Source organism: Miniopterus schreibersii, assembly GCF_964146895.1.
Source record: "Miniopterus schreibersii genome assembly, chromosome: 16".
Lineage (NCBI taxonomy): Eukaryota > Metazoa > Chordata > Mammalia > Chiroptera > Miniopteridae > Miniopterus > Miniopterus schreibersii.
The window spans coordinates 13,209,214-13,236,211 of record NC_138116.1 but is presented as its reverse complement, the minus strand read 5'-3'; the positions used below and the strand labels follow the sequence as shown (position 1 = coordinate 13,236,211).

Here is a 26,998-nt window from a genome sequence, read left to right as displayed (position 1 = left end):
CAGGTGGGGACCCGGTCCTGGGAACTGTAAAAGGAGCAGACCAGGAACAAAAGAGGACTCCCTCTTTTGGAATGGACTTCAGAGCCACGCACATTCTTTTGAAAACACTTGATGATGATTCTTTTGAGGCTGGATTTAAATTTTAGAAACAGCCAAAAGTAGTATGAAGACAAGTCTGAAGATTACATAATAGGAAAGAAAAGTGAATCATGACATTTTAAAATAAAAATTAATGTGTGACTATATATGATAATGAATTCCTTTCTTTATGCTTGCAAACATGCTATGGAGACAATTCCAAGTATCTGAAGTGATGGTTATACTGTTGGAAAAAGTGTAGAACAACTCGAAGCGGCCATTCTAATAGGAATTAACCATTTTCATACAGAAGTTATTTTAGGTTTATGAAAAATTAATTTCATTTACATAAAGCACTTAGTACAGTATTTGGTACATGGTAAGTGCTCAATAAATGACAGTTGCTACTATTTAGATTTACACATCCTATGTTCTTCTCTTAGAAGGCATGTGGTGGCCAGGTGACAAGGAAAGGAGCCCCCTGAAACCGGCTGCGGTTAGCTCGTAGCTCACAGCCTTCTGGGAAGACCAGACCGTACATGTTGATCCTGCAGTGGCAGCTCAGTGACTTCTCAGCCTCCCTCCCCTCGCTCCCATTCCTCCTGTTACCTCCTTTTCTCTCTCGTTCAGCTTCTCCGTGCCAGGGAGGCCTGTGAGGTTCAAGGGCGGTGCACTTCGTCTACCTACAGACACAGACAGAAAAGGGCATGTATTTCATAGAAGCGACAAGTCCTCAGGTGTAAAATGTAACCAAGATCACCGCAGCCAGGCCAGTTAGGTACAAGATCATTCTGTACAGCTGTAGGCCCCAGTTTAACTAGCAGCATGGGCTCCACAATGCTCCCTTGAAAACTAAAATGCTAATATGTGTGCCCCTTGCTCTGCTAAAATACTCTATATATAATTACACATATCATAGCATCAAATATGACGACTTAACACAGCAGTTATTACCCATTTATTCTGAACCCAATAGAGATTCTAAAATCTAAAGCCCAGGTCTCATCCAGTTAAGAAAGGTCAGACGCTACCTGCCTTGACAGCTGATGAATGGAAATAACAACTCTGCGGGAGACATTTGCTAACCCTGCCACTGTGCCAGCAGTACAAGGCAAACACGGTAATTAACCAAGTACCATTTGCCTTGGGATCAAAGGCAGACTGTTAGGCCAGCAGAAGGCCCTTCTTATGTCCTATGTGAGGGAATATCTGTTCCTTCCAAAGCAGCCCTGTTTACCGGAAAGATCCACACAGCGGAACAATGAGCTATTATATGGCCAAGTAGGGGCTGAAGTGAACTCACCCACCTAAGAAAGAAACCTAAGTGTGAGACGACTGCGCAGGATGGAAAGCTTGATGTGCGAAATATTTTCGGTTTTGTTTTGAATGTTTAGTTGAGATTAGTGTTCAGTTGCGGATGGACAGACTGAGTTAAGCAAAAAAAAGTGTAGAACAATATAAGTTTCGTGGGCGTTGCCTTTTGGGTGGTAGACAGAAAGGGGAGGGACTGTTAACAGGCTGCTCTGCTAGAAAACGTGCTTCTCTGTAAAATCAACAAAAGGGATACGGGCTTCTCCACAACCCAAAGGCCTCGCCTTACCCTAAAAGCTCAAAAAAGGGAGACTAAAATCATTTGCTGCCTCACTAGAGGCTAAGTTACAATCAAGGATCCAGGTTTCCCACTTTGCATGGCCTCAGTTCCCACTCAGAGCAAGAGCAAGGGGCCTCCTCAACCTAAATACAGGGCGTGAGGGAGGCTAACACCAGCCTGGGAAGAAAGAAAGAACCAGTGAGTACAGGTGGTTCAGAAACAAATGCCAATGCTGCGTGGCCATGTTAGGTTGTTCATTTTCACTAGCCAATATTAAGTTATTTGTATTTCTGCACTTAGACTGGCGGGGAGAGGTTGGAAGTAAGAAACATAAAATGAAACTTGGCTACTCCCTAAAAGACTCTCTTTTCTCCTTAAGTATTAAAAAATAATTACTTGAAACAAAGGAATAAATGGGGGGGGCGGGGAAGGATCATCCCTAACGTGGCCTTCCTCTGAGTCCTATCTAGATCCTGAATCTACTGAGAGATCTGAGTGGGACCATCACAAGTCTGTTGTTCCAAACTTCCAAAGAATGGTAGGGATGCAAGTGGGTCGCCTTTTAGACTACTATGTTTCTAATCAGTGGAGGGGGCTGTATGTTCTGATCTGGGGAAGTGGCCAGTGTACCATATGGAGCACCAAAGATGATCAGACAGCATCTGGCTTAAAATACCTGGCTCTGCAAACTATCCTCAAAATAGGACAAAACCACAGAGGTGAAGATAACAGAAATACCTTCAGTTCCCAACTTAAAAAGAAACCCTTGCATTTCTGGCAAGTAACATGTTCCTTTGCTTGTACAGGATACAAAACCTTTATTTTCTCCCCTGTAAGACAAATCTCAAAATCTGTGGTAGATGCAACCACAGTAAGTTAGCTGCCCACAGACACTGGTAAAATAAAGAAACCACCGCTCTGGAGTTGTCTTTTCCCTGTCTGTGTGCTCTAACCCCGAGGAGAGTCTCTGTCTGGCCATGAAGACTCTGAAAACTTGCTGATATTTGTAAGTTGGGACAACACATAATTACCGTTACTCTGTCTAAACACCCTGATCCCACAAAGCGGGGAGGGATTGTTGGGTCACCACAAATCCCTAGAATGAAAACTTATCAAGACTGGCTCTAGCTTGAAAAATAATTACCTGAATTTGAAGCCATCGAAACAGAAGGACTCAGGCCGGAATCACTACAATGAAGAAGAAGAATTTAAACCTATGCCATACTAAAGACAATTCCCAAAAGCACATGTGGGACTGGCTGCCATTTATCAGGTCGATTACTTAGAAGAGATGTAACGAGACAGACTACACATTTTACAGGCTATACCACTGTGCTAACCAGGAAAAGATGCCTGTTCTGGGAGGAGAAATCACTTGGATTTGTTAAGAGCCCTTAGCCCGGAACGTCACGGAGACTATTCATGGGGAAAGATAGGAACATGCTTCTTCGGTGGAAATTATACCAATAGATACAGAGGGAGAGGAGACATGGGTAGAGGGAATTTACTTATTTTTAAAAAATAAGATCAAAGTAGCAAAGTAGGATTCTAGGAAGCCAGTTGTTTCTCTAAACTGTTATACTTTGTTGTTTCTGAGATAGACTCGTAAAATGTTCTGAATTCTTCCAGCTACCCAATTATTATTACTATGCTATGAGTAGGGTGCCCATGGAAGTGCCTGAAAATACATGTAAAAGGCCAAACAGATGCTCCTCCACCCTGGACTAATGACTCACATGTCAGCTTGCCGGCGGAGCCACTGCTGGCAAGCGCTGCTGTCCTGGATGTACTGGAGGACTTCGGAGAGCATGGTGCGTTTAAGGCGCTCCTCCTCCCGCGTCTTCTTGAGGTGATCATAGGTCCTGGCACCTGGACGTGTAAAAAAACCCCACCTCAACTGCAACGATGATGCAGAACTAACTGACCAGCAAACAGCTTGTCTTTTTTAGGTTTATTTGCAAAACTGCTCCCACAATTATTTTTCCAAGAGCAAAGTAGATTTCTCCTATTTTAAAATCTTTTTGACAAGAAATTAAAATATTTTTATTCCTTTTCTACCTTTAAGAAATTGTGAGTAAAAAAAAAAACACAAACAAAATACCAAAAAAAAAAACAAAAAAAAAAACCCCAAGCAGGAAAGTACAAAGTAAGAAAGAATGACTCATATTTCCACCCCCAAAGGTAATTAACATTTAATAGTCATATTTGCTTCCTGTTCTATTTTTCTATCTGTATATTTTTCAAAGTCACACAAGTGCTATAAGCATACAATTTTCCTTAAAAAGCAATCAGGATTACAAATAAAAACAAGTCCTCACTGACCAGAGGCAACCAGTATCAGGTAACAAACCCTGGCACCAGCCAGCGTCTACGTGCACATGGCCAAACAGAAGTTGCATGGTGCTTTATACAAAGGTACACAGATGCCAAAATGCCACACCAGTGGGTTGGGAACTATGTTCCACAGAGCCCTGGAGTCCCATGAGGATTTACCCATCAGGAGAGCAAGGGCACCCCCACATGCTGGTGGATCTGGGTTCCACACCTGACCTGAACCATCAGACGTCAACCAAAGCTGTTCCACTTTTACCTTATTTATAGATTAGGGCTCCGCATAAAATTTTATTTTGAAAATGATGTCCATTGTTAAAAATAAAGAACCATTATACTAGGCTAAAGTTACACCCATAGGGCTATCTCCTGTGGGTACTGAGTGATCGCTGTCAACCAGCAGGAAGGAGGGGATGCTAAAGGTCATCCCAACACTAACAACAAAACCACAGAAACTGCGATTTTTGGCGGATTTACTGCGTGCCCGGTCATGCATGATCTCCAATTTATCTTCAGACTAATTCCGAGAAACTTAGAAAATTAAAACTGGAACAGAACGACAGATCAGGCAAACAGGAGAGCCAGAGCCCAAACCCACGCTGTCCAAGTGTAGACCTCAAGCCCTTAGCGACCGTAACGCACTGCCTTCCCTTACTACCTGGCTCTTCCATGCATCTCTCTCTAACCACCTTAAACCTCAGTTTCTTCATTAAATGGAAATAACAATACCTAGCTCATGAGTTTGCAATGAGAATTAAATGACACGACCCAGGCGCAATGCTCAGCTAGGGCCTGGTGCACTGTAAACTGTTTCTATGAGAGCTTAGCTGCTACAGTGTAATTAATATCAACGCCTCAAGACACAGACGCAAGCACCCAGAGCTGGCTGAAGTCTGTTAATAAGCATGATCAGACCATGCATCATTCTACTTTAAAAGGCTGGGGGTAAAAATTAGAATACAAAATCCTTTTTTTTTTTTTTTTAAAGAGGCTGTCGAATCCTAGATCTAAAGCGGTGCCTCTCTTTCGTGCTGTCACTTTTACCTCAGAGACTCCATATAGCAGCTTAAATACATGAAATAGATGAAACTTTACTGGAAGGATTAAAAACTCATTCTGAAAGAAAAGCTTGTGGGTCTTTAAAAAAAATTCATACCGCCTCAAACAGAGACTTCCTGTGTGTTAGGAGACGCCTGTCCTCGGATACAGTGTGTAGCACTTACTGCAGAAATTGGTGATGCCTGCTGTCCTGTACTCCTGCAGCCTCTTGATTTCCCTTCGGAGTTCAAATTCCACTATTTACCCCAAAAAGAACGAAGGAGGAAAATGGGAAAAACAAAATCAACATCAATGAGCACTTTTGCTGTCGAGTATTTTCAGTAACTCTGCCTTGTATAAAAGGCTGGGTAATTCCATTTGGGGAATCCTATTTGTTGGTAACATCTCATTAGAAATTTTACCCAAGAGCTGGGGAAAACCTCCTCCAGCTGTCTTCCAGCTGCTCTCACCAGCTGGAGACAGTAGCAGCTGCGCTGTCTCTTAGAAAAGTTGCAGTGAACTGGCTGAATTCATTCAGCTATAGAAGTAACAAACCTTTTTAGACAACCAAGTTTCCCTGCTCTATTCACCCTGTGTTAAAAGATCTACCACATAACTGAGTTCTCTTATGAAACCTGTCTCTGGCAGTACTTGATGTGGCCCTTTTGCAAGGGAAGGTCAAAAGCTTGGTGCTCAAGTCCCAGATAATTTCTTTCTCCATAGACACAAAAGAGCATTGTGTTTCCCATAAGCCAAAGATGGCTACTTGCTCTGAGCACACAGCTTAGGCCGCGCTGCTTGGGTTGTTCCGTAATACAGCAGTCAGATCTGGGTGCTCGGAAACAGGACGGAGGAAATGCCTGGTCCATCCGTGGGGTGCAGGTCCTTGAAGTGACCATACACTGGGAATGGCACAAACTGGGACAGGAAGTAAAGGACCAGTCACCTAGGATAAACCGCACAAACAATAAAACCAGACCAGGCACACGGTGAGGGCAACCAACCTGGGTCAGATAAACGCCTACGGCGCCGCGTGAGAGATATCTGCACGGTGAGGACAGGCGAGGGCCTTGCTAAAGTACCTGCCCAGGTCTAAACTCATGTGAAATACATGAATCTCATGATGAAGGTACAGGCTCAACCTGTTTCGTTCGTCTAAGCTGTCCTTCCTCAATAACTTTGATTTTTTTACAGTGAAAATCAAATAACTGGGTAGATCTCTCTCAGAGCAAAAGGCAAGAGAATGATGGAAGTACGAGCTCCATGAGTTATCTAACTCTGTCCCCACTTTAAAAACTAGTCTTAAGCCTTGGCTGGTGTGGCTCAGTTGGCTGGAGCATCGTCTGTGCACCAAAGGGTCACGGGTTCAATTCCTGGTCAGGGCACACACCCGGGTTGCGGGTTCCACCCCAGGTCGGGCGCATATGGGAGGCAACTGATCAGTGTTTCTCTCACATCCATGTTTCTATGTTTTCTCTCTCTCTCTCCCCCCCTTCCTCTCTAATCAATAAAAAACCATATTCTCAGGTGAGGATAAAAAACCGCTCCCCCTCGTTTTAATAGTAAAATAGTTATGAGAATATAGTGTCCAGGATTGTCTTTAAAACAATCCAGGTAAGGGCGGGAAGGGAGTGGCAGAGACAACACTGGGTTGGCCATGTGATGACGACTGTTGAGGCTACATGATGGATACATGGGTTCATTATACTATTCTCTCTACTTTTGTATTTTTTGTTATAACAAAAAGGGGAAAAACAACTAAACTATTATTTATCTGGGCAAAAAAAGAAAGCCATACGGTTCTTAATCTCTCTTCTCCCACCCTAAAAGTTACAAATTTATTTCATGGTAATAAAGAGAAACAAAGACAAAAATATCCATGTGTTTATTTACAGAACTTCACATAAAACACACCATCATCTCTCCTATTTATATAAACACACGCGCGCGCACACACACACACACTCTCTCTCTCTCAAGGCTCAAAACCACCTACGTGCATGGCTTTCAATGAACTTGTCATGCTCCACTGGCCCCACAATCCTTGCAAATCGCCTCATTGTTTCGTAAAGGTCTTGGACCTCCTTGGGATACCGCCGTTCCATTACTACAGAGAAAGTAAACGCAACCACATCACACTGGATATAAAGATATCTAGGTTTTCTGCATTTCTTTTACAAGAAGTGAAATGGAAGGGCATTATTCATAACCTCACATGACTAACTTACCACGACAGGAAGCCAACAGGAAAGCTAAGAATGCAAAACACTACTCATAAAAACAGCATCACAATGACAATCACATAGGGACGTGGTATCACTGGAGAGCATCTGCACCACTGCACATCCTGATGACCTCCACCCCTCACTCTCTCTCATCTGTACGGGGCAGGAACTGCTGGCAGCAATGGGGAAAGACAAGGAAAAGCAGCTCATGTGCTCTTAGGAACAATGTTGGGCAAATTTTCTGGTATTAACTTCTGCAGGAAAACAATACATGTGCAGACATAATAATCCATCTACAAGAGATAAGCCTGGAAAAAGGGTGTGATCTCTTGCATGCCTCACCAAAAATCTTCCTCAAGTGAGGCATGCAGTATTTCTTCACTAAACTAAGTACCACAACTTAAGGTACTACTAATGAAGTTATATTTTGATAACCATCTGCAAGTAAATGGTCACATTACAGGGTCGCTAGGATCAGCAGCTTTGAGGATCACTACTGACCAAATGTCTAATAAAAAGAGGTACTGGCAAAGAAGACAGGAAGTAAAACCCATCAACAATAATTAGTAGGGTGGAGCAGCCAGGAACTCTCAAAGTGCTACTTGGTCATTTCAATCAGATAATCAATAGTAACTAGGTTAGTTCTGTCCACCTCGGACACTTATTTAAATAAAGTCTTCTCTTCAGATGAATCTTCTCCCTTGCAGTAGACATTCTTACCCACATATTCTAGGAGCCAATTTGATGGGCAGCCACAGACTGATTATTTTCACTATTAACGCCCCTCCCTCCCCTCCTCTTATACAGGGATAATACAGAAGAATTTGGTGTATAATTTTAAAATCTGATGAAAAACACCTCTGCCTACCATATTAATGTCACATGTATATTCAGTATAATGGCCACTGAAAACCTCTGAAACCACACTGCACACACCACTCCTTTCTCAGAAGCAGCCTCCAGGTAAAAGAATAAAGCTAAACTGGCCTCTGCCCGCCAGCTGAGATTAGATATACACAAGGATCAAGGTTTATTAGAAATAAAGGTGAAAACCTACTGACCCTACTAAGAAAAGCCCAGGGATTCAGAGAGAGGAACCTACTACTTGACCAATTATTGTCTATAGAAAGGGCAAAGGAAAGCTGCTCCTGAGTTATTTCTGCAAACCCACAGCTCTCAATGAGGATGAGTTAGAGGCAATCTCATACTCTGCCAGAAGAGATATAAATTGATATAACATCTTTTGTAAAGCAACCTGGCCCCAAGTGTCAGGAGTTTTTAATGATCATAGTCTTTGAACTATTAATTTCACTTCTAGGACTCTACTTTAAAAAAAAAAAAAAAATCTAAACATAGACAAAGTTTTATTCACAAACAAGTTCATCATGGCATTATTTTTAATGATTAAAAAGATTAAAAGATGCTACATATCTAATAATAAAAGGCAGGTTAAGCATATTATTATGTATTTATGCATATATACAACATATTATGTAACTGTTAAAAGTGACATCCTCAGAACACCACAATCACTTGAAAAGTGTATAATGGAAAAGTGAAACAATGAAGGACATGAATGTAACATACTGTATTTATGATCATGACTATATTAAAAGGCAACCCACGACTGGTTGACCAGAACCCCACAGGGGCACAGTGTATCAGAGCCTGTAAGCGTCTAGCAACTAGAATAGGAACCACAAATAACGTTGGAATAAATTTTAAAACAAAGAAAATGGCTAATACTTACACTGAAACTTCCTAAGGTTGATTAATCCATGATCTCTTATAATTCTAGAATGAAAACCACAATAATGTTTACTATAGTTAGTTTTACATTTGGTACTGTTTTCCACATGCAGTTTTTATTGAACATCCTGAACACTATGAGGCAAAATACTGAAGTCCAAAGTCACTCCCCACAAAGTTCTGCAGGTCAATTAGTCACTAACACAATTTTAGGCTCTCAAGCATCACACATTTTTCCTCTCCTTGGGCTTAGCAGACTCTCTATAACTACTTGCTGGAAGAATGAATGAATCAATGAGCACTGACAAATACTAAAAAACACATGTCTAACAAGATGAAACAGAAGGGAAGCTGTGTTCATGTCATAGAAATTAATCTATTCAACTCAGGGAACTTAAGGGAAATTTAGTAAAAGGGTGCCATGATCACACATTCGACATTTACAACTATACATTCACATAATGCATTAAAACTAGTTGAAATAAATATTGTGCATATTTAACGGAAGGGCATCATAAAACATAATAATATCTAACAGCAACCTCAACAACTAAGTTCTACAATACTGTTTAGCTCGAATTGCGTGTTTTCAGCAAAACAGAATTTAAGGAAACCATGCAGAGTTATGTGTCTGGAAACTTCGATTTATACTAGAGGCATTCATGAAGCAATGGAGCTTCTCACAAAAGCAGCTGGGTAAGCTTCTTCAGCACCTATCAGAAGCTAACTCCAGACACACAGAGAGTATGCTTTACTGTAGATCACATCTTTTTTCTTTTTTTAAAAAATATATCTTTATTGATTTCAGAGAGGAAAGGAGAGAGAGAGAGACAGAAACATCAATGATGAAAGAGTCATTGGGGATCGAGCCCGCAGCCCGGGCCTGTGCCCTGACCGGGAATCGAACCCTGATCGCCTGGATCCCAGGTCCACGCTCAACCGCTGAGCCATGCCCGGCCAGGCTGTAGATCACATGTTGGTCCCTCAACAGTGCCTCCCAATTTCATCAATACCGTAGTTCCCAAGTTCCATTCCTTTTTATTGTTGTGATGCCACCGTATCTCCAGTTAGCAACACCACGTGTTAATAACATGCCTACATGTACACACACACACACACACACACACACACACACACACGCACTCTCTGCATACCCTCCTCTGAACTGTTGAAGTCTCTGTAATCCAACAGGGATCTGGGACCCATAATTTCTCAACCTGAATGTGTTTTTTGTTCTGTTGCAAAGAGAAGGAATAACCAAGAGTGCCTGAAACCTGGTCAGAATTTCCTTTGGAATTCTTTTAGGTAAACAACTTCTCATAAAAAAATCAAAAAAAATCAATTAGAATGAAAACATTACAAAAAGCTTAACAACTTAATGACACCTGAATTTATCTTGTTCCTTTTTCCTTAAAACAGCGCACTCACATTATTCACTGGCCACCAACAGTTCAAGAAAGGCTCAGGAGGAGGTAAACAAAACAAAACAAACCCAGCAGGTATTACTATCCCCATTTGATAGACGGAAAAATTGAGACCCAAGGGGTGTCTTCCCCAGGGTCACAAGATGAGCCACAACTGGGACGTTCTCAGAGGCTCTGTGCACGTGGCCCACAGCCCAAAGCTGAGGGAAGGCAGGGCGCGGATTCCCGTACTTACTTTCTCCTTCTTTGTCTCTCCTTTAGCCTGGAATGGTAGATATCTACGACAGCCATCTTCAGAGCTTGAAACAAACACACACACATAAATAAAGCCAAAACAAAAATAAATCTTTGACCCAAGCTTTGAGCCTCGTATTGCTAATTATCCCCCACTCACTCACTGGTCCAGGAAGTCTGTCTCTCGGAAACAAAACCAGCCCAGGATACTGTTTGCCATCAGTGACTTTTTTCCTGCGTATATCCCTACGGTAGTACTGTGCAGGTGGCCGTCTCTGCCTTCCGCCGAACGCCTCTTTTGGCCGTGCCTCGCTGTGTGTATCACTAGCTCTCATGCAGCAGCTCGACAAGGAGCCTTAACCCTGCGAACCCGTGGGCTAGAGACTCCATCTCTTAGAGGAGTCATAAAAATGAACACCGACTGTGGCTGTAACTGCACAGGCGACAAGCTCAGGAGACGACGGGCGTCAGGACGAGACTGATGTGAGTGAGGAGCAGCACAGACAGTTCCCCGGAGTCTCAGCAGCTTCCAGCTGAAGAGCAGCAACTATTTGGGGGTAGTTTTGTGAAAAGCTCCACTGAAGAGCCTAACAACCCAAAAGCTGTGCCCTGGTTGGCTGCCCACACCCAGTCTCTTCCCGGCTTTAGTCTCATGTTGAAGTCACAGGGGACTGGGAGAAGAGTCCGTGGGTAGCAAAAGCTTACACAGATACAATAGTTCTGGTTCTTTCTTTCCTCGGCCAATTTTTCCACATTCAAAATTCCTCAGGGTTCAATTCTCATCTCTCTTCTCACCTCTCCCCTTGTTCCTATAAACTCATCTATTCCTACGGTTCCAAGTACCATCAAAATATGTAATCTCGAACTCACAGACCCCACTGGAGATCTCCACTCACGCAGTCTTCCTTTGCAAGCGTGTATTCTACCTCTTTCCTGTCCCCCAAACGCGCCTCGTGGTTCGATTAACAGCTTTACAGTACGCCTACTGGTCCAACATAAAAACCCGTCTGGACTCTCCTCCCTCTCCAGATCTAACCAGTCAGTGAATCTTATCTACATCTAATGCTGAAATCTCTCTCAAATTCATCCCTTCCTTTTTGTCCCCAATCCTACTCCTTAACTCAGGTATCTTGTCTCGCCTAACTCACCGCATCCACTCTTTTAATGACTCCATTCCTGCCTCACTCCAACAACTCATCCCCTTCAAATGGTACTACAGTCATGCTTTAAAGCACAATCTAATGATGTCATTCCCCTGCCTACAGTTCTTTAGTGGCTTCCCACCCACTTATAGGAGTTCAAACTCTTACATATTATATTAGACCCTTCTGTCTTGACTCTGCCTATCTTTCCAGTCTTGTTTCTTTCCATTCCCCCCATGCCCTTTACACCATGCACACAAAACAACCTGCCCAAGATCACACAGCTGCTAAGTACAGAGCAGGGATCCAAACCTAGATTGCCTGGTTCCAGACATTTGAGTAGGAAAGACACTGAAATTGCCCAATATGTTTATTTTCTCCAAGTTAGTCCTATATCCTGAATTTGGCTTAACTGAAAATGAAATGTGTATATATATATATTTAAAAATCTCAGAAGTAAAAAACTTCCACAGGCTTTTTATAGTCTGAAGACCTCTAGAGTTAAAAGATGAAGACCAATTATTAACAACTCCAGAAAAAAATACGAGGCATGAATAACTTAGCACTATGCTACATTGAACCAGTCTTCTCATCTACAATCTATGAATTCTGAAGAAATGTTAAGACTTAATAATTTCATTAGATGCTGGAACTACCCTAATAACTTATCTCCTTAAGCGTTGTGTAAGTTGAGAGTTTGGTGGTTTTGTCTTAACTACTGAATGTATTCACAGAAGAGGCCCTAGAGCACAACATATGACCTGATGTGTCCTCTGAAAAACTAAAATACATTATTCATATGTTAGGTAACATAATTTCTAATAACACACTAGCCTTCACAACAAGGAATTTGGTTGTGTATGACAATCACTTCTTCCAGGATGGAAAGCTTCATTCCAAAACACAGCTTCTGTAATACTAATAAACAAAAACATCAATCCGATCTCTCCAAAGAATGTGAGATACAAGTTCCAGTGTAGCTCCCGGGGTCAATGAGTCAGCACAGCTTTGTACGTTCTGTTAGAGTAACTCTTCCACCTTCCTTTCCAAAGCATAAGCTAGCTGTGCTCTAGCCCAACCTCTTCTCCTCACTCCACATCCAGCCACCTTTCCCAGTAGTAGTCCCTGAGGGCACCTCCACGGATCAGTGTGAAGCCCATGCTTCTGCTGGAAATAGTTTTAGGATGGGGGAAAAATGGAACGAATTAAGGAAAAGAGCAGAACACAATGGCCTGTTAGAATCACCATTTCTTTCACTACATGAAAACAAATAAAAGTTGAGCAATACACGATCCTGGTGCACTATCAACATGGTAGCCCTGGCGAGATACCAGAAATAAATTCTGGAGACTCCATCCTGACTCATTACTGTTACTTGCCCTAAAGGATAGTCTCAGATTAGAAGAAAGAAATACCAAAGTCTAACATGCTGGGCTCTGAACAGATGTGTTATGTATGTCTATAACTTCAATCACTGGGAAAGGACCAGAAACACTTTATCTAGGCCATTCTCCGTTGGATCTGAGATAAAAATAACATAAGTTCTAGCTGGGATGATTTGAAGAGGTGAGAGAATGCAATATTTTTTAAAGTTTAAGTATTAAAAAAAAAGTATCAACTACTATGAAAAAAAAATTTTTGTTCTTTTCTAACAAGTTCAAAAATTTAAGCATTCCTGTTTCATTTTTTTCTTATAACTGCCCCAAAACTAAAAAGAATTCAATTATATCAAGTCCAAGATGGGTTTCAAGCTTTTTTCAGGTAGCAGAACTCTTTCTACCAATGAACTCCCCTGCTTTACGGGGCGCTGACCTATGAAAAGCCCAGGCACCGAGGACCCCCCCCCCCCCCCGCCCCGCCCAGCTCCAGGGACAGGCTCAGAACGCGGTGCTGCTGGAGGCACAAAGAGGGGGGAGAAAGGGGAGGGGACGCGGCTCTGACATGCAGTGTGGCCACATACAAGGTTCAGAGTGGATTCTGTTTCTTATGACAAATAGAATTAGGAAGTCAACAGTTAGGGGTAGAAAGACAAGCAAATATGAGAGCTATGTAAACAGCTAAAACACACTGGGTACTGATCATGTCCCAGGCTCTTCATGTGCCTTATCTCATTTACCACCCAATAAGATGTGTTCAATAGGAAAGAAACTACTTGATGATATAGTGGAAAGCACTGCTAATTTTGACAGAATATTTTTATAACTTTTCTCAGACACTAACTTACCATGATGCTTCCTGAGATTTGTGTGGGAATGAATTAAAACAGAAAAGCTGAAGAGACTATGTTATAAAAAAAAATTCTATAAATATTGCTGATAACTGGTTCATGGGCTTGATCATTTCAGTAGTTTAAACATGTACAACTAGCTCTGGGTGACAAAGGGAAGGAAAGAAACACATAGACACAAATGAAAGGAGAGCTGGAATTCTCCCAGAGAAAGATCATGTTTGAAGCTCTCTCTTTTCTTTATAAAGCACACTCAGGTAGCAGCAACTGATTATAAGCTCTTTACCGCAGAGTGACTCAGGGAGGACCACAGCACAGCAGGCATAAGAGAAATGACAGGGCAGACACTGCAAGCATGAGAATCATCAGTTCACATTCTACTGACAGGGACTGGAGGTTCCAGTAACGTGGACAAACAAAGAACCAGAGATCATTAAAAACAGACAAACCAAAACCACCCGTAACCCCACCTATCCACTGGTAAGGCCTCTGAAATCTCAGCCTTGGGGGAGGAACAGTCTCCAAATGGCTGGCCTTAAAATATTTCAAGGAGTGGGCAGAAGTCAGAGGCAGCTCCTTCCCACTGCGATGTATTTCTAACATTGTTCAAAATAGCTAGCAACATGTTTCTGTTTTCCTGACAGAAGGCACTTAGTGTTTGTTTGGCAAGAAAATCAAGTCAGAGGCCTTAACTGCGGGAAAGCCAATCAAAATCCCCATTACAACCACACAAGTACAAATCTGTGACTCAGGTATTCCCAAGAACCAAAGCTTTTTAAAAGTCATTCCCCGCCCTCACCCCCCTTAAAAACACACACAGCAACAAAAATTTAAGGTTGTAATGATAATTAGTACAGTATTAAGATAAAAGACTTTGGAGGTGGCTGTCACTTGCAGGTTACATGACCTCAGGCAAATTACTTGATATTTCCATTCCTCAATTTCCTCATCTATAAAATGGAGATAATCATAATGCCCAACTCATAGAGTTTTGTGAGGATTGAGCTCAGATAGGTGAATTCACATATATGTATTAGTTATTATTAACAGCACTTAAATCTAAAATGTCCTAAGCATAAAAAAGTGAAATCACTATTAAGGACAGGGCACTTGCATAAGGCGAGTGTGCACAGAGACCAGAGGGGATCTCTGATCTACTAACTGCAATAGGATCTAAAGGCTGACAATATTGGCCAAGGGGGAAAGGAAGGGAGTGCGGGAAAATCCATGCCTGGCCAAGAAATTTTACTGAAATTATCTTTCTACACACAGACACAACACAAAGGAAAGAGCTTATAATTATAATGCCTCTTGCTTGCGTGGGTTTTGAGACAGCGATGGTTAGAAGTTGCACCGAGGGTTTCAGGACCTGTGAAACTCTGGGAAAGAGGAGTCCACAAGTCTAGGAGAGATTTTCCCAGAAGAAAGCAGATGGGGAGTGTTCTCAGGAAAAGGAAACTACACTGTGTGTCTGCACTGAAATTCCCACAACACACCCAGACAGCAGGACCCAGTAGAGTGCCAAGTTATGAGTCTTCTGCATCTCTCTCTCTGAACCCATCATTTCTGCTTATCTCAATAAAATATAAGGAGGTGCCATTCAGGGAACCCAGAACTTCCTTATTTTCTTCCTCAGACACTACTTCGCTTGTAGGATCTTCCTTGCGCCCATTCTAAAACCCATCTGGTATGGCTGGAATGCAATTTATCACTCCACCGTGTCTCAGGCTTCTATAATGGACCATTCAAACCCATTTTATGAGACAAATTCCATGAATCATAGCAAAAGTCTTTGGGTAAGGAACAGGGCTTGGTAGCATCTATTGATCTTCTAGGTGCCCTGGGATGGAATATAAAAAACCACGCCCAGCCAGTTTGCTTCCTTCTAGTAGTTATAAGTGAGGGAACATAAAAGGAATGTTGTTAATGCTCAGTAATATTAAGAGTATAATGGTATAATGGAATGGTAATAATGTCATCCTGAATTATGTACCATCTTTCATTGGAGACATTCAAACTCTATGACGAATTGGTGTCACCCCTTTTTTGGCAGGGGACACAAAAAACAGTAAGCAAGATTCTAAGGACTTGCCCAAGATCACACGGTGACTCAGAAGGAAGCCCGAGGTTGAATCAGTGTTCTGATTTGCCCAAAATATGTGTCCCTCTGTCTGCTCTAGGCGTGTTCCTTCTCGTTCCTCCCTGAGTCTCCTCGGGCTCCTAGTTCCCTTTCGGTGAGTGCTCTGGGAGAAACTGCTCAGCTCAGGGGCAATATGCCCCATGGGACAGTGGGTCATGCTGCCACAGGAGCTAAAACTCAGAGCCATAGCAAAGCATCCTTTTATGCACCAGCAACTTTCCCTCTAGTGCTACAGAACCTCTTGAAAATGTTATCACCTTTTTGGTGATTGCTGGGGGCGGGGAGTGTGCAGGTGGAAGAGGGTCTGGAGGGATAAATGCGATGGGGAACAAATAAAATGAAGGAAAAAAATGTTATCGCCTTTTAAAAAGCACCCATTTCAACATCCTACAGTCCACTACCAGACAGGGAAGGAAAGGGAAGCAGGAGTTATTACTGCTCTGTTAAAGCTACTTAAGCATAACAATCAACAACTGATGCTTTGGGTCTAGTTCAAATGAACTAGAATCCAGTGACTAGCAAGGCTGTAGAAACTGTAGGAAAAGCACAAATAAAGTATGTTATAGGTTTGAAATGCTAACTGAAATAAAAATTGTTAGTCAATCAGTTGCTCCTTTCGCTCCCACTTAATTACAGAAAGTAGCACAAGTGCACTAGAACAAATTACAGAGCCTGCTTCTACGAAGAATGAACACAGTGAAATTAAACACCAACCATTACTACAGTTTTCTTAATAATGTTGAGGCTTAAGAATGGAGACCTTGGATTAGGGCCTAGAGAAGTGATTCAGCAAGTCTCTTACATAGTTTACCCATTATTGACATGCTGACTTTCAAAGTCCGGTACTTTTGAACAGTATCTAAAAGGATTATATTTATTAAGTTGCTTCTTTTTTTTTGCATTCTGGAAAGGAAAGATACAAGTCAGGACACAATACCATTTTAATTAAAGCTGGTATATATGAGAAGAAATTCTGAATGGCAATCCACACACTACCTGTCACGGAACAACATGGGAGAGAAAAGACAATAACATGAGTGACCCGGGGTTGAAAAGAAGAGACTGACGTGACGACTGAACAAACACAATGAATCTAGTGAATGCTAAAGCAGTTTGCTTTCAAGCTTTCCCAATTTAGTTAAATCTGCGTCACTCTGACTTTGCTTAAAGTTGTGTGGGAGAAGAGAAATGAAATTTTGAAAAGAAAACTGCTTAAGAAATATGTAGAGATAAAATTTTTATGAGGACTCTTTCTCTGTCCTAGAGCTGCTGTAACAAACACCTAGGCAGCTCTTCTATGGAGAGAAGACTCGAATTCCCCTTCTAATGACAGAGTAGCAGGTAATGCCACATGAAAACTGGATTTATGTATAATTCAATAAGGATTCTACTTGCCTTTCCTGCCTGGAATATAGATTTAAGAAAAACAATGAAGATGCTGTTTGGGAAATATAGAATCCAAAGGAGCATTATTCATACTGCATCATAGTCAATTCTGGACTGAAATGAAAGAGAAAATGGGGGAATATTTTAAATATGTAGTTCACTGAAAACAAAAAGAAGGGAAAAGAGATTCAACAAAAGTCTAATCATCCACTTTAAAAAAACACACGTTTTTTCTGATTTTCAGAGAGAGAGGAAGGCAGAAGGAGAGAGAAAGAAACATCAATAGGCTGCGTCCTGCATGCCCCCTACTGGGGATCAAGCCCACAACCCCGGGCAAGTGCCAGGCTGGGAATCAAAACTGTGACTTTGGTGCATGGGCCGATGCTCAACCAACTGATCCGCACCAGCCAGGGCAACCATCCACTTTTAAGAGCCCTACTGACATTAATCATTTAGGTTATAACATATAAATCCTTAGAGGGCTAAAATTATATGAGAATTCAGAAATGCTAAAAATTCAACAGTTCTGAGAAATGAGGAATTCCTAATTAGTTTAAAAAATCCTCAAAGAACTTCCATTCTTTTCCTCTGCTATGGGAAATTTGGGTTAACAAATGATAGTGAACATCTAGCTATCAGCAGTTGCTACTGAAGTCCCAAGGTCTTCACACTGACTCCCTTCCTTTTAAGGAGGCAGTGCGGGCCAGTTAGCCAATTACCTCAGTGTAGGCTCACCTCAGTCAAGAGAAAGATCACACAGTCCAAGGAATGGGATATTCCCAACTACCATCATATACTCAACAGTCTCACCATCAGCACAAGTGACCTTTCTCATTGTGGTCAAAACCCAACAACGGGGTAAGTTCAGCAACTTAATCACTAGATTCTGAGTCCCCTTAAGGGTAGGGGACATGTTTTATTTATCCATATATTCCTAGACCCCAACATAGTGTCATCACATAGTTTGCAATCAATAAAGACATTTGTTGAAAGAAAATGTTACCATGTAAAATGTCCGAGTCATCTTCAACAAAATCGATGTCTCTCAGGTCCCACTCTGCGTAATTGTCAAACTCCTGTTTGGGGGAAAAAAAATTACCACCTCAAACTTACCAGCTTTGAGTAATACCTTTTACAGTAGCCATTCATTAGAAGCAAGCAGAAAATATATAGGCAAACCCTCATTAAAAAGTACTGAATGGAACACAAGGCCAGGTTACTGCCACAATAAGAAGCAGCCATGGGGAAAATCTGAGAGGCTTTCAGGCAGTAGTGACAGCAAAAATGAGAACAGTCATGAGTTCAAGAATAAAGCCAATGCTATTGTTCTAAAAATTAAAAGTAGTCTGTTCATCAAAGGTAACCCCAGAAAATCTAACTCTGACTCGATCTTCAGGTATGAAAATTGTCTGCATTAAATTTATCTACTTTTACTACCTTTTAAGGGCTCTATTTATTCAGTAATATTGCTTATATAGCTCAGTGGGTAGATCTGTTTATATTCTATTCAATGAGTACAATTCATAGGGGCAGTGTCTATGGGGTAGCTCTACAAAATATCACTTGCTATGAAAAAAACGCTGACCTGGGCATGGCTAGCAAAATTGTTTGTAGCTCGCTAAACTTTCATCTGACCTCCAGGAGCACTGTAATTGTGAATTAGATGATAAGAGACTTGTGACTACAATCAAAAGGCTTTTAACTCCATAGCTGAAGAAGGAATACGTAGTTTTTATATATATATACATTTGTCATTCTTTATCTTATAAATACAGTACAGGGGTCAGCAAATCCAGCCCACTGCCTGTTTCTGTAAACAAAGTTTACCGGGGCACAGGCATGCTCATTTGTTTACATATTATCAATGCTGCTTTTGCAACAATAGTGGCAAAGTTCAGTTGTAAAAGATATTTTCTGGTCTATAAAACCCAATATTTACCATCTGGCCCTTAACAGAAAAAGTTTGCCAACCCCTGGTATAGTATAACCTAGAAACCCCCTAGGTGTGGAATGAGAACCAGTCTATAGAAGCCCTGCACTTGCTAAGAAAGTGGGAGCCAGCCCCAATGAAACTTAAGAAACAGGTTCCTGGTCTGAAGGAACTAGCCATGCCCAGATCACTGTTCTACATATGGGAATGTGTACAAATGAGAAAGGGCACTCAAATAGAAGAAAATGTGGCTGCATAAGGCCCTACAAATTACAGTGCTTTGAAAATCTTTTTTTAGTGGTATGGGTAAGCTTCATCAGAAACAAAAGCAAGTTTCTCCTACCTCGATGAAATCTGCTCGAGCTGGCATGTATCCTGCCATGTCCCGAGAAAGCAAAGAGTCAAAGGTAGGTCGGGGAGGGTCATCTGCAGCTGGAAGAATTTAGAGTTTTTCTTACTTACTTTATAAAATATACTGGCCTTTACACAAATAGTCCTCATTTACACTCTGAAATATGTTTGTTTGGAGAAAGACAGTGTCTGAGAGAATAAATAAACTTGAAGATTTTTATAAAGTGAAAGTGAAAAAAATATTATGGAAACAGACTCGATCTCTTTAAAAGGAAATTAAGACTTAAGGAATCCTTGAAGTAAATATAGAAAAATTTGCTCTGTTTTTTGCCTTTAACATGCGAAAAAAACCAAGGATCTTTTCTTTAATATTATAGAACGTAGGTATCTACCCTGTTTCCATCAGCATCCTTATGCTCCAGGACCAATCTCAATTTATAAATCTCATCCAACTGAGAAACAAAAATACCCCATTGGATCTGGACATTAGCTGGAATTGAGTCCCAGCTCTAACATTCACTAGTCCCTTAACATCCACTTGACCTTGCACAAGTTACTTAACCTTTCTGAATCTGTTTCCTCATGTGTAAGACAGAAGCATTTGTTCTGCCTAGCTCACTGGATTTCTATGAGGAACAAATGGTCTAAGGAATTTGGGAACAGAGCACTAACATCCAAAGTACTATCCAAACAGGAGGTAGCATCAGACTCTGAGTCAGTCAGCTATGAAACTGTTTCTAGAGAGTATGAGGAAAGGGGGGGAGGAAGGGAAAACATTCATATTTCATTACTTGTGCTCCCGGAGTCATTGAGAAAAGATGTCCATTTATAATGCATCATGGTTTTGGTTATGTTTTGTTAGAAGACTCATGGGTCCCTCAGCCACATGAGATTAAAAAAAAAAAGTGTGCTATTACTGCCACAACTAAGTGAACAAAGATAACAAATTGCTTCTTGGACTTAATACTGGGATGATTAATAATTAATGATAAAAGAGCCAAATACTGAACTTCCTTAGTAACTAATATCTACAATCATACTCTCCAAAGGGATTGTAAAAAGCGTTGTGTTCACAATAGCATGGGAAGGTTGGCTCTTTCTGCACATCTCACCTCACATAAGCAAGCATTAAAGTTAACTAATATGTTTAGAAGTCTCAGGAGTAACTACACATTGGATCCAGGTACCCTGACATCCAGTACAGAACTCTGACCTCTGGGAGATGTTCCCTCCTTGCCCCATTATGGTGCTAACTCTCAATAATGGCCATGCCAACTCCTCCTATCTTTCGTAAACTTGTTAGCTGTCCAAGTCATCAAACCATTATTTATCTGCTATGCAACAGGGCCCAAAGATGACCTAAGTATCTCTTTAAACAAGGGAGGCACTTACAGTAAAACGGAATGGCTGTGTCAGCAGTTTTTGCCTCCTCTGCTTGCTTTAGGTTCAGCAGGGTTGATGCAAACAGAGGGTTGTTGATGAAATGCTTCATGTAGTGCTTTTCACACTCCTCCTTGGTCTTGGTACACATCTGATTGGCTACATCCTGCCTAGAGGAATGTGAGGAAAAGAAAGGGAGTAGTGCTTTCAACTATACATAATGATAAAAGCAAGGTTTGTTTTTACCCTTCAAGAGCACCTTCTCCTCTGAGCCCACTAGGGCAGGACAACCTAACACCAAGCTCTTACCAATTTCCAAAGCCACAGTCCATCACAGCTTCCAAAAGGGCCATTTCTTCTTGAGCAGTCCAGCTGGGGTCAAGAACAGGAAAATCTGAGGTCTAAGAAACAAAAGGTTTTGCTTTAGATACAGAAATGGAATTGAGCAACCTCAACTGTAATAGTAACTTATGTCCTTTTCAGTACCTATTCCATTTCACTAACTATTCTCATGGTGGTCTGCCGCCCTTACTCCTATTTCCACCATCAAGGGTCTCCAATAAATATTATTACCCATAAGTGCCATGTAACCCATGCAGAAATATATACATTTTTAAACTGAGCACAAAGATAGAGATCAATATTATAGTATGCTCCCACTTAGCTAAGAAAGAGGGGACTACACATATGTGTATATACATATTTTTAATGGAAGAATAAACTATACATTTAAAAGAAAAGGTTACCTATGGGGAAGGGAGGGAGAAAATAGTGCAAAGGACAGGGATAGACGCTAGACCTCTCTGAATAGTCCATGTTTTGCAGATTTGACTTTGAAATCATAAATACTGTATGTAATTATTAAATTTTAAAAATCATAAGAATTAAAAGCAAAATTTAACAAACATATGAATCAATTTTAAGGCATAATCACTAAGAAGAAAATATATCAATTGACTTTAAAATATAATTTGTACATCTGTAGAATATACCTTAAAAGTAAAAGAAACTGACAAAATAACCCTTAAACTGTTTTCAATAGTGTTGGTATATTCTGAGATTTTTGTACGTGGACGTGTTATGGGATAAAGCAAATAAATAACTGCGTTGGCCTCACTGGGCAGTGGGACTTTTGACCCGGGGGGGGGGGGGATATAGATATAAGATCTATGAGGTTATGTAAAACTTTGTAGTCTTATATTGGAATTCAAAGTTTTAGGATAAACTCAAAATGTATTTTGTCTTAAAGGAATAATTTCCTAACACTTTTTACTGAAAAGGCCTAGAAACAATGACCAAACCATTAGCAATGCGTACGTCTATTCCTTAGTATGCAGTCTCTAAATACTGTTTTCCACTCAAGGAACTAAGGCTCCTTAAAGAAAAAGCTGATTCCAGCTTTGTGTCAGGAAATGTACAAGATGACACTGGAACATTTTGTCATACTGGAGAGCAAAGACGCTCTCAAAGACTTAAGTGCCCTGTCAAAAGGATTCAAAGACTAACTTGTAGAGGCTCCCACTAACCAAAAATGGAACATTTTGAGCATGAATAAGGGTATCAACTGCAAAGGATTGGAACACATAAAGTTATTATAAATATCTAAAGGCGCCAGGAAACCAACTCATATTTCAAAACCAGTATTAAAAAAAAGGGGGGGGGGGGATAATTAAGTATTTATCTTGCCTTTCCTGTACAAACTTTACCTAAGGGTGATCACATAGATAATGATACAGACTATCTTTGTATAGAATTTAACTCAAAAGGAGTGATAGAATTAAAAGATAACTACTTTGCAATCCCTCCCAATAAATTTATAGATCTACACAATAATCATAAATGAATCTAATGTAGCCACTATAACTAAATACCAAATTTTAGAAAACACAGAAAACAAAGGAACACATTAGTCAGCAAAATCTAGCCTGTATTGACATCTATTAAGACAAACAACCCAGTTTTTAAAAAATCAAAAAACTGTAAGAAATGAGAGAGGGAGGATTGGGGAGGAGAAAAATCCACAGAATAGAAAATATATAAGGCAACCAATTGGAATGTATGGGCCTTATTTGTATCCCAATTAGAACAAATTGTAAAAGTTGAAAAAAAATTTTTATGATACCACTACATACTCATGATACCACAAGAGTAGCTAAAGTAAAGAAACTGACAACATCAAAAGCTGACAAGCATGTGGAGCAATCAGAACTCTCAGACATTGCTGGTAGAGGTGTAAAATGACACAACCACTTTAGGAAACTTTTTGAGTTTCTTAAAAGTTAATAATTTATTCTATGACCCGGTAATACTTCATTCCTAAGTATTTAGCTAAGAAAAATATATATTCAGAGAAAGCCTTAACCAAGAATATTCATAGCAGTTTTATTCATAATAGCTAAAAACTAGGCAAAGCTCAGGTAGGTGTCCATTAACAGAATGGATCAACAAACTGCTACAGTCTTACCATGGAATATTACTCAATAACAAAAAGGAATACAACATGAACAAATCTCAAAAACAAGCTGAGTGAAAGAAACCAGAAACAGAAATACATACAATATCAATCCATTTATATGGAGTAGAATATGCAAAACTGATCTATGATGATAAAAATCAGAACAGTGATTGTTTCAGAGGTGGAGAACGGAGCAGATTTTTTAAAAAGCTTTTAGTGAAAAGTGACTTGAATTACTTTTAAATTTTAGAGAGATCTAATAAAGCATTTATAGCTAAAATGATACAATGTCTGGGAAATTTGCTACAAAGTAATCTGAAGGGTGGGGGTTTAAATGAAATAAAATAGGCCATAAGTTGATCATTTTAAGAGCTAGTGACAGGTATGTGGGAATTTATTATACTATGTATGGTAGCTAGTAACAATGGTGGCTCTCAATGAACTTCTGGAATTCACATCCTTGTGTGGTCTCTTCTTATTTGCTACAACTTGGACCTGTGACTTGGTTAAGAAGGTCTAGCAGCTTCCATGTTTGTGCTCTTGGGATTCCTGAGCCACCACTTAAGAAATTTAGCCTCCTTGCTGGAAAGACCGTGTAGAAAGATCACATGGAGGGGGACAGGCCCCAAACTACTAATGAGGAATCTAGGCCTCAGGAGGGTACATTCTAGCTAACTCCCAACCAAATGAGCCATCCTCCTGCGGGGCCAGAGTGTGTGAAAAGAGCCCCTTGGACTTCCAGCCCCAGCACATTAGGTGGAACTGAAAGTTACTCTCACCATGCCCGACCTGAATTCCTGACCGTCAAAACTGTGGGGGATAACATGGCTGTCATTTTAAGCCACAGAGTTTTGTGGTAGCTGTTAGGTAGCAACAGATCACCGAAAAACCATTTTCTCTATTTTAGTATACCTTTAAAATTTTTTATAGTAAGCTTTAAAAAAAGTGACACAAGAGGTCTTCAGATTACACAGGCATTTAGAAATGGTTACATCTTTTGTTAATGACAAAAATACTGCGGTGACTTGTGAAATCACACTACTAAGCAATATCTGAGCACTTACTATAAATATGCTTAGCACGTGAGGGTCTATGAGACCAGAAAGAAATTTCAGAGTCTAGTCTATGTCTCTATTAAATTTATATAATCACTCAATCTGGCAAGTGCCATAAGTACATGTAAATATGACAACTCTTAGTCTAAGAGCCTTTGTTATTTCTAAAACTGTATTTCAGAATATTAATTAGCCTTCACCAACTTTACTGTGAGGTAAATGAGAAAGACTTTCTACACCAAAAATAAGTAGATGGACATAGTACAGTTTTCTTAACATTATTAAGAAACATTATTTATCAACATTAAATTCCTGGACCCAATCTCAGCCCTATTGAACCAGAATCTCTAACAGCAGGGCTTAGGAATTTACATTTTTAAGATGTTCCAGATGATCCTTCTCCACTAAAGTTCAAGAATCACTGGTATAAAGGGTGTGGTAGAAAGTGGTGCCTTGACTTGTTCAAGGTTCTAAGAATCATAGGACAAAAATAGACACAGAACTCAGAAATCTTAACGCGACACCCACCACAGCATGAGTAACTTCCAAAAATACAGCACTGTGAAGTGACAAAAGTACTGAAAACCATTTAAAGTTTTCTGAGGCTTCACATGCCAAAAATTAAAAAAAAAAAAACACAAAAAATCAAGTTTTTAGTGACTCCCTGTGTAGAAAGCCAACATTTGGTCATTACTCCTACTGAAGGAAAGGTTCTTCTTTCCCTTATCTGGGAATAGGTAAGACTGGTAGAAAAAGAGGGAGTATTAGTGACTTCCAAAAGCTCCTCAAAGAAAAAGACAGACTTCTTAAATGTGTTCGTATGGGTGCTGAACATGTGAGAAAGGATGATGCAATCAGAAGCAAGTGGACTTAGAGTGAAACTTCGCACCTTCAGCATTACGCAGAAGGCACTGTGCCCAGAACAGCTAGAGAGCTCATGGTCAGCTTCCTTACAGCGGGTAACCATCCACCTACTCCACTTATACTCAATTATGCTTTAAGGAATTATTTTCACAATTCAAATGAGTAAATGTGTATTCTGGCTCTAGGCGAATGTGGGAAAAATAAACCAGCTTTCTGAAGATCTGATAACCTTGATGAAATGTACTCAAAGCCATAGCTATTCCGACCACACTTCATTCACTTTGCAATTGACAAAAGGGAGAAAATTTACTGATATGAAAAGGTATTCCACGTCCTGTGTTATCAGGGAGATGCCAATTAAAATGAGTTACCACTATACACCTATTAGAATGGCCATTAATCCAGAGCAGACACCACCAAACGCTGCTGAGGATGTGGAGCAACAGGAACATTCCTTCATTGCTGGTGGGAAGACAGGATGGTGCAGCCACTTTGGAAGACAGCTTGGCAGTGTCTTACAAAACTAAACATGCTCTCACCACGTGAGCCAGCAGCCGAGTTCCTCGGTGTTTACCCAAAGGAGCTGAAAACATGTCCACACAAAAACTGGCGCGTGGATGTTTATAAGCAGCTTTATTCATAATGGCCAAACCTTGGAAGCAGCCGAGGTGTTCCTCAGTAGGTGAATAGATAAATAAATTGTGGTACATCCAGACAATGGAGTATTATTCAGCACTAAAAAGAGATGAGCTATCGAGCCATAAGAAGACATGGGGGAAACTTAAATACATTACTAAGTGAAAGAAGCTAATATGAAAAAGCTACATCCTGTATGATTCCAACTATATGACATTCCGGAAAAAACTATGGAGATCATAAAAAGATGAGTGATTGCCAGGGAGTATGGATGAATAGGGGGAGCACTGAGCATTTTTAGGGCTGTGAAACTATTCTGTATACCATAAGGGTGGACACATGACATACATATGTACAAACCTTCCGAATGGACACCACCAAGCGTGAACACTAATGCAAACATGGACTTTGGGTGATAATGAAATATCAATGTAGGTTAAAAAATTGTAACAAATGTGGTGGTGACGCTGACAACAGGGAGTCTAAGTGTCTGTGGGGGCAGGGAATATATGGGAAAGCTGTACTTCCTGCTGAGTTTTGCTATGAGCCTATAACTGCTCTAAAAAACAAAGTCTAATATAAAAAAATGTATTCCAAGTCATATAATTAGTGAAAAAAGTGGTCAGAAGACAAAGTATTTAGAGAGAGGTAAAGGCTAGCCAGTTGGCTGCCAAGAACTCTTACTAAAGAACATTTTTTGATTAATTCATTATGGACCAGGATCTGACTCTCAGTATTGCAGTCCCAGAAATTCACCTTACC

At 40.5% G+C, this 26,998-nt stretch overlaps 1 protein-coding gene across 2 annotated transcripts in view; it reads right to left on the bottom strand.

Annotated features, from left to right (window-relative positions):
* The window catches only part of TADA2A (transcriptional adaptor 2A), a 37,704-nt gene that overhangs the window by 2,089 nt on the left and 8,617 nt on the right, over positions 1–26,998 (bottom strand). For both annotated transcript variants that reach the window (XM_081162856.1, XM_081162857.1), the window contains exons 5-15: positions 21,536–21,627; positions 21,239–21,396; positions 19,839–19,927; positions 18,569–18,641; positions 10,672–10,735; positions 9,014–9,057; positions 7,035–7,145; positions 5,224–5,295; positions 3,406–3,538; positions 2,814–2,857; positions 688–761 (exon numbers count right to left, since the gene is read on the bottom strand). In XM_081162856.1, coding sequence (XP_081018982.1) covers positions 688–761; positions 2,814–2,857; positions 3,406–3,538; positions 5,224–5,295; positions 7,035–7,145; positions 9,014–9,057; positions 10,672–10,735; positions 18,569–18,641; positions 19,839–19,927; positions 21,239–21,396; positions 21,536–21,627 — 954 coding nt within the window. The remainder of the gene's footprint in view (positions 1–687; positions 762–2,813; positions 2,858–3,405; positions 3,539–5,223; positions 5,296–7,034; positions 7,146–9,013; positions 9,058–10,671; positions 10,736–18,568; positions 18,642–19,838; positions 19,928–21,238; positions 21,397–21,535; positions 21,628–26,998) is intronic.